The sequence below is a fragment of the Entelurus aequoreus genome, linkage group LG27 (assembly GCF_033978785.1).
Source record: "Entelurus aequoreus isolate RoL-2023_Sb linkage group LG27, RoL_Eaeq_v1.1, whole genome shotgun sequence".
Classification (NCBI taxonomy): Eukaryota; Metazoa; Chordata; class Actinopteri; order Syngnathiformes; family Syngnathidae; genus Entelurus; species Entelurus aequoreus.
In genome coordinates, this window is record NC_084757.1 from 15,093,024 (window position 1) to 15,105,817 (window position 12,794).

The 12,794-nt window shown below is 36.8% G+C and overlaps 1 protein-coding gene across 3 annotated transcripts in view; it reads left to right on the top strand.

Moving 5' to 3' along the window:
- The window catches only part of kdr (kinase insert domain receptor (a type III receptor tyrosine kinase)), a 42,630-nt gene that overhangs the window by 25,348 nt on the left and 4,488 nt on the right, over positions 1–12,794 (top strand). For all 3 annotated transcript variants that reach the window (XM_062038980.1, XM_062038979.1, XM_062038981.1), the window contains exons 16-26: positions 1,620–1,726; positions 2,010–2,145; positions 4,458–4,562; positions 4,635–4,748; positions 6,761–6,849; positions 6,912–7,068; positions 7,141–7,232; positions 7,306–7,428; positions 7,506–7,617; positions 10,087–10,186; positions 10,263–10,368. In XM_062038980.1, coding sequence (XP_061894964.1) covers positions 1,620–1,726; positions 2,010–2,145; positions 4,458–4,562; positions 4,635–4,748; positions 6,761–6,849; positions 6,912–7,068; positions 7,141–7,232; positions 7,306–7,428; positions 7,506–7,617; positions 10,087–10,186; positions 10,263–10,368 — 1,241 coding nt within the window. The remainder of the gene's footprint in view (positions 1–1,619; positions 1,727–2,009; positions 2,146–4,457; positions 4,563–4,634; positions 4,749–6,760; positions 6,850–6,911; positions 7,069–7,140; positions 7,233–7,305; positions 7,429–7,505; positions 7,618–10,086; positions 10,187–10,262; positions 10,369–12,794) is intronic.

Below are 12,794 nucleotides of genomic sequence, written 5' to 3' on the forward strand. Positions count from 1 at the left end.
TATAATGTTGTTCTTTTTAGACCAGATATACATTTTATTTTTTGTGGAATAATTTTCAAATAATTCAATTAAGCTCTTCCCTTGGGAAGCAATACTTCCGCTTGAGTAGAATACTTTTGTTAACAAAAGTGTAGCATTGCACATTTTGCACGCAAATAATCTCCAACATTGAGATCAATAAAGTGCAAAATTCAAACTCTGTTTTGAATAACATACTTTTGTAAATAAAAATGTAGTATTATACATTGTATCCAAATAAATAATGAACTAAAACATTGAGAGGACTATAGTTTGTTTCAGTAAGTAGTTAAAATAAACGCAGTCTTTTTTATTTGCACATCTTGACGGTGTGCAGAGCAACTGCTTTAGTAATCGCTCTACGCATTGTGTTTCTTTCTCGTCATACATAGCATCATCATACATACTGTACCTGGTGTAACTTATTCCACCATAGTAAGGTGATTTTTAGCCCGTAGTTTATTTGTTGTTGCGGTTTTGTTCGCCTCGTAAAAAGTTTAAATTCCCGCACTCGGCTGGAGGTTTCGGTTTCAGATGATGGAACAAGTTTTGCTTTGCTGTTGCCTTTTTGAAACAAACTTTGCAGCGTGCAGGCACTTATTCCACGCCTGTTGCCGCAAATCCAAAGTACTGACAACACTTTTCTTTGAAACAAAGGACTCGCTCTCGTTAGCAGGAAGGAAATAAGGGTACGGCGCAAGCTACATAATTTTCTGAGGGGGGAAAAAAATAGATTTTTTTACATTTCTAAATTGTCTGCAACAAAAAACTTGAATATATCGATCAAATCGATATATCGCCCAGGCATGAGTGCACTGGAGAGCAACAGAAAATGAACGGGGTATGTTGGAAAACTTCCACGGAGGGCATAATACTCTTCTACAGAATGTTGGAATGTATTTTTCCCTTCAATGAACCGTAGTTCTCTAGTGGAGGGGGTGAGTACCCCCCTCCACTAGCTGTAAGCTAGACACCATTATCATGCTACTCATATGTGTTTGCAGCTATTTAGATAACATCAGTGCGTTGAATCATTGGACTTCAATACAAGCTGTACACTGACTACTCTAAAGCAGTGATTCTCAAACTAGTGGTTTGCAGGCTTCATTTAGTGTTACGGCAAAGAATTGCTTGATTAAAGTACAGTAAGCGTACTTAAATTTTCTGTACTACAGTGTTTTTTCCCCTGTATCCAGTGGCCAAAAATATTAACACACAGCTGACAGATGATAGATAAAGAATCTTTTTGTGTTTATATTTGGCCTCAAGGCCTCACAAAACTTTATGACACATTCTGATTTGTTTTATTTTATATCAAAGATTTTGCAACAACTTCCTCATGACAGGAAGCTGGCTCTGCTGGGAGTTTCTAAATCCGAGACAATGGAAGTACAGAGGGGGGGTGAGGGGGACCACCACCACAACAAAAACAAACGAATGGTCCAGTGCGGGTCTACGTGACGGTGTTTTTGCCAGCAGAATGGAGGCCTAGAAATACCTCTGTTGAACATTTGTTATGACTGCATGAAATATTACTGTACATCTTGTTTTCCCTACTGTTTTCAACACTGTTTTAAATAATTGTGTGGGGTTTTTTTCAGGTGCAGAGGAAAAGACCAACGTGGAGCTGATCGTTCCAATCGGCTCGGTGGTCATCGCCATGTTTTTCTGGCTGCTGATCGTCTTTGTCATCCGCGGGAGGAAGAGGGTAAGAACTCCCTGGTCGTTGTTCCCTTCTAGGCCGCACACGTTTATGCGCACAGTGAATTCAGGTCCAGCACACGCACAAAGACCGTGACTGATTGGAAGTGACTGCTCCGGCTTTCATTGGCTCGTCTCTTTTGTGTCCAAGAACAACGGGGTCACTTTCTGCTCCCATAAGTCACGTACACCCACTTTTGTCCATCTATGTCCCACTGCTGCACTGTACAGAAGGGTAAGGAGGGCGGGAGTATGCAAATGAACAACTATGCAAATGTGTCCTCTTTCAGCCAAACGGTGGCGATTTAAAGACAGGCTACCTGTCTATGATCCTGGACTCGGAGGACGTGCCCATGGACGAGCAGTGCGAGAGGCTCACCTACGACGCCAACAAATGGGAGTTCCCTCGGGACAGGCTGAAGCTCGGTAAAGCTCGGAAATGATCATACGTAAACACCCCAAGGTGGCCAAATGGCGCCCGTGGGTTTTTAATGACAACTTTAGCTGTAGGAATTATGTGTATTGCAGTATCATATCCCATATGTAATACATTTGTATTTTTGTAGCACAATTAACAAACAATATAACTAAAATACACAATAATACATTGACTATAATATAAAATATTGTAATGAAACACAATACGATACACAATAAGATAAAAAAAACTGAGTTGTGATAAAGATTAAAAACACAGCAGCTAAAATTTTTTTATTTTTTAAATGTTGAGAAATAAATAGATAGGTAAAATATCAAAATGAGAAATAGTTTCTGAAAATAATTTCAATGAAATCCTGAATAATATGGATGGTATTGATTAAGCAAAAAACTATTTATGAATGTATTTATTTAATTACCTATTTCAATGAAATAATGATATTTATTGATTTGTTTACTTATTCCTGATTATATTCATGACATTTTTATTGATTGAGGTTGTGGCCTTTTTATGATACAAGCAGGTTTTTTGTACCAAAATAATACATGAGATAATTAAGAATTTATAAAATGTTCAATAATTATTCATTTGTTGAGTAATAAAATATAGAATATTAGAATTAGATTCAGATTTATTTATTTGTCATTCAAATCGTTACATGATCAGGGACGCACGGCAGAACAATGTTGTTGTGTTTCCAAGCCCCGATAAAAACAGGTTGATAAAAACGCCTTCAGGGAAAGAAACTAGGTTTAAAATGTTGTTTTAAAGTTTTGAAAGGTAGGAAATGCTATGAATAGGACAGCATAACAGTAAAAAAGGCTAATTAAACATAGCCTATTGATGAATGGTTATGGGTATGGTGTCAGTTTATTTTGAACATCTATACAATTACAATGTAATACATCACATATTTCCAGTTTTTCATCACGGCATGTCTGAAAAGGAGTAGGAGGAAGCAGAGTTTATTTAATCCTACCCCTTTTTGTTCCATAGCAGTTTTTAGTATATTTGTTTGTACTCAATTTGTAACACAACAGTGAATAGATGAATAAATGAGTAAATAAACGTTAAACATTAATAAAAATACTAGTATCATTAATACAATTGTGTTTTTATGACATTTATTTTGTGTACTTATTGACATTTCGTATTTATATATTTATTGGACATTTATTTAATAACATACGTATTGTTTATAAGTAAATTAAATAAATACAAAGTCAATTAATTAATAATTAGAATATTACCTTCAGCCGAGTTATACCAAAGACTATAAAAATGGGACCCATAACCTCCCTGCTTGGCACTCAGCAACACGGGTTGGAGTTGGGGGTTAAGTCACCAAAATGATTCCCGGGCGCGGCGCCGCTGCTGCCCACTGCTCCCCAAGGGGATGGGTCAAATGTAGAGGACAAATTTCACCACATCTAGTGTGTGTGTGACAATCATTGGTATCTTTAATCTTTAATCTTTATTAGGGCCAGGGTTTCATACAGGATTGCTTGGGGTTGATGATGTCATCATACAATTTGCATAATTGGCCTATAATGCATACATGTATAATTTTTATTAAAACATTTTATTTTATAAAATGTTTTTAGTTTGAAACAAGTAACTCCTAATAATTATGTTTAGACATTTTACTGTTGCTTCTTTTCATGAATATTTTTTTAATGATCACAAGCAAAACAAAGCTGCCTTTGAGAAATGGGGTTTGTGTCTGTTGAGAAGAAGTTACATGCTTTCAAGTTAGAGTCTCAAAGTGTCCAATAACACTCGTTTTTTTGAAAAACAAAATCTAAAGGGGTCGGAATATTCGCTAAATGTCGCTTAATTGGCAACACTCTGCGTGTTACAATATCATTTACTGTACGAAGTTGTAACAACAAGATACATTTACACACAATCCAATTAAAATTGTATTAATGAGGTTGCGCCAAATCAATTAGTGGCATTCCAAATGTACCCTTGGCGGGCCAGCACAAATGGTAAATGGTAAATGGGTTGTACTTGTATAGCGCTTTTTCTACCCCTTTTTAAGGAGCCCAAAGCGCTTTGACAGTATTTCCACATTCACCCATTCGCACACACATTCACACACTGATGGCGGGAGCTGCCATGCAAGGCGCTATCCCACAAATAAATGAAGGTATGGGAAAACACATTTTTTTCCACATTTGATAGAAAAAACCATGCTAACTCCAACTTTTGATTTGTCTGACTTTCCAGCAATCTTAAATGCAACATAAGTTAAAAAAAAGAAAGAAAAAATAGACAAAAATATTATTTTTCAAAGGCGATCCTCTGGGACGAGGGGCGTTCGGCCAAGTCGTGGAAGCGGCTGCCTTTGGTATCGAGAAAGCCACCACCTGCACCACCGTGGCAGTCAAGATGCTGAAAGGTGAAGTATCAGCTCTCCTCCACCAAGATGAGGTACTGTACATGAAGGTGTTGTTCTCCAATCGCGTGACAGAGGGAGCCACGTCCAGCGAGTACAGAGCCTTGATGTCGGAACTGAAGATTCTCATCCACATTGGACATCATCTTAATGTGGTCAACCTGCTGGGAGCCTGCACCAAGCCTGGAGGTACACCATAGCGCCCACCGCCTTCAACTATCAAAGTAGCACAGACCTGGGCCGCCGGACGTTCTACATAATTTTTTTAGACCTTTAACATCAAAACTGTAGCCGCCATTATGATGTGCAGTGCTGTTTTTAAATTACCGTAAGTCTTGAACTACAGAAAGTATTTCAATGGTTGACATCTGCGCTTTTGAGTGTTATACGAGTTATTACGGTAATCTACGTCACAGCAGCTCAGACGAGGAACAAAGCAGAGTGGGCGGGGTTTGTTTTCGGAGAAGCCAGCCCGAAACGCATGTGTCAGGAAGAGATGCGGAAGCAAATTTTTACAACAAATTTCTGCATAAAAGTGATAATATATCATATTGTAGGTGTTTATTACACTTTGCATTCATATGCTGCTGTTTGTTACATTTTTGTTGTGTTTTGCTGGATTGTAAAACATGTCTATGGAGGAGCTGGTCTGAGAAGTAAAAGAGTAGCGACGTTTATCTGTTGTTAATATTCAGTGTTTTATTGTTCATAGTTAATATTGTAAATCCCACATTTTTATTTTAGTGTACATTTTGTGTGGATGTTTTTTTGTGCAACAAAAGAAAAAGAGCAAAAGACTTACTAGCGTGTGTGTGTGTATATATATATGTATATATATATGTATGTATGTATGTATGTATGTATGTATGTATGTATGTATGTATATACGTACGTATGTATATATATATATATATATATATATATATATATATATATATATATATATATATATATATATATATATATATATATATATATATATATATATACATACATATATATATACACACTACCGTTCAAAAGTTTGGGGTCACCCAAACAATTTTGTGGAATAGCCTTCATTTCTAAGAACAAGAATAGACTGTCGAGTTTCAGATGAAAGTTCTCTTTTTCTGGCCATTTTGAGCGTTTAATTGACCCCACAAATGTGATGCTCCAGAAACTTAATCTGCTCAAAGGAAGGTCAGTCGAGCTAAACGGTTTTCAGATGTGTGAACATAATTGCACAAGGGTTTTCTAATCATCAATTAGCCTTCTGAGCCAATGAGCAAACACATTGTACCATTAGAACACTGGAGTGATAGTTGCTGGAAATGGGCCTCTATACACCTATGTAGATATTGCACCAAAAACCAGACATTTGCAGCTAGAATAGTCATTTGCCACACATGGCCTAACCGAGTTGCAATGCTTCGGAATAGAACACTAGATCAAATCTAGTCTCAATGCTGAATTATGTGAAGGCATAGTGAACTTAAAAGCTGTTTTTGATTAGTAAAATCCCTCAAAAAACTAATGTTCGGTGGCTTTGGATATATTTTTTACATCCCAGCACAGTAATCTGAACTGCTTTTCAGTGCAAGTGGACAAAGCTCATTCATGAGTTCAGTAAAAAACTGTAAAATTCCATTCTGGTTTTTTTAGGTGGTCTGTCATAACTTTTTTTAGAATTCTATCGGATATGACTTTTGGGATTAGTGTTCCTAAAAAAAGGGGACCCAAACACACATGCTGTACAGCCGATTTTTAAAGCTAAATGTGTATATATTTGTGGAGGGGGGCGTGGCCTGCGGGCCTGCCGCGGAACGGGGTGTGCCACGACCGGCCTTGAAGACAGCGACAGGTGCGTAGATGGCCCAGGTGGTCCTTGTTATCTAATCACCTGTCGCCTTTATTAGCAGCAGCCGTGATGAGACGAGTAGTTGGAGTTGGAGGTGCTGCTGAGCGGACGCGGGAGAAAAAGACATTTCGCTGAAAAGCTAAAGCCTTGCATGATTCTATGAAAATAAAACAGTGTTATACCCTGAATTCCGGGCTCTCCTGTGGTGGTCCGAAGAACCCACTAGAGGGCAACCTCTAGAATATTATTCATACACACGTACACATTGGCCTCCCAGACACATTTTTTTGTCTCAATGTGGCCCTAGAGTCAAAATATTTGCCCAGCTCTTAAGTAGCAGAAATGTGGTTTCTCCCTCCAGGTCCCCTCATGGTGATTGTAGAGTACTGCAAACATGGGAACCTCTCCAGCTACCTGAAGAGCAAGCGTGGAGAATACAGTCCATACAAGGTGCGAGCAGTTGAACTCACACAAGCTAGCATGGAAGATATTCATTCTTCTGTGGTCGGCAGAGAAAGAGAACGGACAGCCGGAGGTGGACATCTGCAGGGGATGATGTCACTGAAGGAGATCTCGGTCTGGGGAAGATCGCCCGGTTGGACATCTGCACGGGAACGGCCGTCTGCTCCAGCATTGACGCTTCAGGAAACAGTGTCAGTCCTCAGGACGGTATGGAAGGATTTCTTCTTTCTTTGACGTGTTTTTTTCATCAGTCCTAAAGAGTGTCACGTGGGCTTTCAGAGAGCTCAGACGAGGACCACCTGACCATGGAGGACCTGATCTGCTACAGCTTCCAGGTGGCCAAAGGCATGGAGTTCCTCTCCTCCCGCAAGGTTGACATTTGCGAATTCAAGTTCTCTTGCTCGTCATGAATCCCGTCCGATAATCTCTTCCGTTCGTCTTCAGTGCATCCACCGAGACCTGGCAGCCAGGAACATCCTGCTTTCCGAGAACAACGTGGTGAAGATCTGCGACTTTGGCCTGGCGAGAGATGTCTACAAAGACCCCGACTACGTCCGCAAGGGAGACGTGAGTTCCTGGGTTGATGGCTCTGGCTTTTAGGTAGAACAAAGCGAGATAACAGCTTGGTGGTTCTCTCGCTTTAGGCACGTCTACCTTTGAAGTGGATGGCTCCTGAGACCATCTTTGACAGAGTCTACACCACACAAAGCGACGTGTGGTCCTTTGGGGTCCTTCTCTGGGAGATCTTCTCCTTGGGTAACCCTGATGATTACTGACTATCATACAACAAACCTTTAAAGGTCAAATCAATACCTCCCAGGACACAGATCGGCATCCGATATGTTGGAATTTTGAATAATTTCCTCATAGGAAACGGTAGAAACACAAGTATTCTGTTCCGGTGTCATCAAAAACCTGTATTAACTCTCCAGGCGATGTTTTAACTAGGGCTGTCCTGGCACAACCCTTTCACTTCCGGTACGATACTGATATTGGAGCCTTGCGTATTGGCTGATACCAATATTGATATGATATGATATCACAAATCCTATATAATGTCATCCCTTGTTTATCGATGTTAATTGGTTCTGGACATGACATGATAAATGAATCTCCGCAAAGTAGGAATAATTAATTATAAATTAAGTATTTTCAAAGCTATAGTGTAAAAAACATGTTTACTACCAGCTAATTTTGTTTTGACATAAAATAACCCCCTTTAGTCCCTTTTACACTCTTTTAATCCTATATAGTAATGTTGCCTGAGGCTGAGCCAATCAGTGGACATGATACTGAACAGCGCTCTGTGATTGATTTGGTGTCATGTAGTGGCCAACACTACTGTAGTATTGATATTTTTACTGCATTTAGCTATTTGAATGCTACGAAATGCCTAATTTAGGACCAACAGATTGTAGAATATGCTTAAAAAAATGTTAAATATCCCAACAAAATTTAGCGATGTGTTGAAAGCCGCAATGTTTGAAGCATGATATGGCGAGGGACGACGGTACTTTTGTAGTGTAAAATGTTAGAAAAGGCTTAACCTCTAAAGGCTTAGTGGCCACATGCATGGACAGCACCTTTTAGCTCTTATTTCCAAAGTTGTGTACACTACTGAATTGGGGTCTTATGCCACTTATGTGGACACTTATACTGCTATCTGGTGGTGTCGGATGAGTATAATATACAATGGAATTTGGAAAAAAAAGTGTAAAAATAAAAATTAGCATGTCACTACACATGAAGTACACGTTTGTGTACTTATGGACTAAATACATCATATCAAAAGATTATTTTTAATATTTGTTCTAACTGGGGTCCAATAAGCCCAAATAGCAAAGAAAAATAAACAAAAGCATGTAAACAAACAGCTTGGGCCTTAAGAGGTTAAATTAATCAAGTGAAATTAGTCAAACAGGTATGAAACACACTAACCCGGTGGTTGTCAAACTTTTTTTCATCAAGTAGAACCTCAGTAAACACTTGACGCTCCAAGTACCACCATTTAAATGCAGTAGTGTAGTAGGCCTAAGTATTTATTAAAATCAAGTATAACAAGTATACTCACTATTTTTGTTTATATTTATTATTAACTGTAAAGATATAGATGAACGGGGGTGGTAATTTCTTTTTGGCGACACATAATGGCCACAATAATTAAATTAAGCTCATGACGCAGTAAGTTGAATGATGCGGAGACGTTTGTTACTAGATACTTTCTAAAATGCTTCTGATTTGGAGACTTTTTATCTATAACTATAATTATTTGATATTTGTTTACATTGACAAATGTTGTGTTTTAGACTGCAATATTGTTCAATTAAGGACACTTATTATGTATGTCTAGCTTGTGTGCTATTGTGTGCTTAGCAGCTGTTGTGTAGCTGCAAGCGTCTATTAGCCTACTAGCCCTGGGCACTTATTGGAAGACATTTAGATGTTACCTGGCAGTCGGGTTTTGCACATGTTAACGCGCTGCAGGACTGCTTGTATGGGAGCTTTTAGATGCAAGACGATATTATCCTATACTTGTCGTCTTGCTCAATATCCGATATACGATACCGATGTCGTATCGAGACAGCTCGAGTTTTAAGTAACATTTTAACATTTCCAATTGTCATGCAAGTGTGGAAATAAGTCAGCTGCTGCGTGAAAGTGCTAAAATGACATTTGAAAAATCTAATCACTAATTGATGAGTGTAAAAAGAAGTGAACCGCTGGCTTGCAGCGGGAGGATTGCGGTGTGCCTGTGAGGTGAGTCTCTTCACATTATGTTCTTAATTTTGTGAATTTGACCTACTATTGTTGCCGTGGCCGTGAGCAGCCAGGACAGTACGTTTTATTCCAGTCAGTCATGAAACTGTCAACAAAAATTACTTAAAAAAACCAAACAAACTTTTAAAGTTAAAAGAACACCGCCAAATTGTGACAAGAGAGTAGAAATATTACTAGAAGGAAGATAAAATTGCGGTAAAACAGTGAGGCGAGTCAAAACTTTATGTTGTTCTTCTTTAATTATTGATATTGACTTTTCTTGCGGGAGCAATGTTGTACTGAGCAGCCAGGACTCTACCGTTTTATTTCTGGCTCTATGGCTATCGTCACAGTTTTCCTCTTGAGCATCACTGTACCTTCTCTCACAGCATTGCAGACAAAAAGACACACACACACGCACACACATGAAGTCATCTTCCTGCAACAAAGCTTCTGTCCTGTCTCCAGGAGCGTCTCCTTATCCCGGAGTCTCCATCGACGAGTCCTTCTGCAGGAGGCTCAAAGAAGGCACCAGGATGAGACCTCCAGAGTACGCCACCTCTGAGATGTGAGTACCGAGTAATATAGTCGCAGGATTTCAAACCCAAACAATGCAGCCTGTTATAAACCACGTCCGTTGTTAGATACCAGACCATGCTGGACTGCTGGCTGGATCGTCCCACAGACAGACCCACCTTTACTGAACTGGTGGAACATCTGGGAAACCTGCTACAGGCCAGCGCTCGCCAGGTGAGCTTCAAACTGAAATTATGTCATAACTTAACAAATTAAAGTAGAAGCACTAATATTTTATTCACATTATAAAAGTCATGGATCGTCTTATATCAGTTTTTAACAACCTTTACTGAGGCAAGGCACATATTGTACATACTTATTCAGTGGTATAAATACACAAGTTAATTTTCTACCTGTCACCATACAACGCTGACATAAACAGTATAACAAAAGTATATTATTTGTAAAGAATAAATCATAATTTTAATTGATTGTTGAGCTGCGGCACAGTGGTTGGGAATCAGTGCTCCACATGACAGAAGCACTTTACTGTTTTTAATATATATATATATATATATATATATATATATATATATATATATATATATATATATATATATATATATATATATACCAAAAGTTTTGGACACACCTTCTATTCTATGACTATTTACATTGTCGATTGTCACTGAAGGCATCAAAATTATGACACCTGTGAAGTGAAAACTATTTCAGGTGACTACCTCTTGAAGCTCATGGAGAGAATGCCAAGAGTGTGCGAAAAAGTAATCAGAGCAAAGGTTGGCTATTTTGAAGAAACTAGAATACAAAACATGTTTTCAGTTATTTCACCTTTTTTTGTTAAGTACATAACTCCACATGTGTTCATTCATAGTTGTGATGCCTTCAGTGACAATCTACAATGTAAATAGTCATGAAAATAAAGAACACGCATTGAATGAGAAGGTGTGTCTAAACTTTTGGCCTGTACTGTACATATATATATATATATATATATATATATATATATATATATATATATATATATATATATATATATATATATATATATATATATATATATATATATATATATATATATATATATATATATATATATATATATGTACATGTATATTAGGGACGGCGTGGCGAAGTTGGTAGAGTGGCTGTGCCAGCAATCGGAGTGTTGCTGGTTACTGGGGTTCAATTCCCACCTTCTACCTTCCTAGTCACGTCCGTTGTGTCCTTGGGCAAGACACTTCACCCTTTGCCTCTGATGGCTGCTGGTTAGCGCCTTGCGTGGCAGCTCCCGCCATCAGTGTGTGAATGTGTGTGTGAATGGGTAAATGTGGAAATACTGTCAAAGCGCTTTGAGTACCTTGAAGGTAGAAAAGCGCTATACAACTACAACCCATTTATTTATTTATTTATATATATATATATATATATATATATATATATATATATATATATATATATATATATATATATATATATATATATATATATATATATATATATATATATATATATATATACATATATATACACACATATATATATATATATATATATATATATATATATATATATATATATATATATATATATATATATATATATATATATATATATATATATATAAAGAGGAACTTTTTTTAAAATGAAGTTATGATACAACAATAACATTGTCGTAAAATTATGTAAAAAACAAAACATGTAAAACTTAAAGAAAATAACAGCAGAGAAAAAGGAAAGAGGGCAAAAAAAAAAGGCATTGAAGTTATGAAATGCATGTAAAAGTAAGTGGACAAAATGTGTATTATTATGAAAATGAAGTCATAATAGCATAAAAGCAAAAGCGGAAAAGGACTGTGAGAATAGAGTTGTCCTGTTACAAAATGATAAGCAAGTAGTGCAGTGCAGTACAATACAGTACAGTACCATAAAAAAGTAGTAAAAATACATAAATAAAATAGTAAAAATAAGTGAATATGCCATGAGTCAAGATAAGTTATTTAAGTTATGATAACGATGAGAAAAATGTCATACTCTTACAATAATTGTATTATTACCAAAGACACAAAAAAAACTGAATATTATATTCTCTCATTTTTATTTACAAGAATGGTAGTCCAAATATTACGATAATTTAGAATACAAAATAATTGGACAAATATTAGAATATTAGTCATATTAACAAGAACATTTTTAGAATGTTACAAATAATATGTCCAAAATTGACGAGAATTTAATTGTAATATTGCAAGAATAGAGTTGGAATGTTACAATGAATTAGTCGCAATATTACAAGAAAAGCCGGAATGGGTTGAATGATGTAAAATTGAGATAAAAAAATTACTGAGAATATAAACAAGTAAAAAAAAAAATTTGACAAAATTTTGAAACTATAATAAAGAAGTTTTAAAGCTATGAGATTAACGTAAAAGTATGATTTTTTTTTTCTTTTTTAAATAAGCGTGAAAAGTGAAATCAAAGGAGAATAACAAAAAGTCATAAAATGAGGACAAAAACAGAAAATATTTAGAACAATATGAATGCTTAAAGATGCCAAGGAAATAAGTGAATGTAGGCTATGATATGCTGTGATGTCAGCATATCATAGCAATCCACAGATACACGTATTCTCCTAGTGG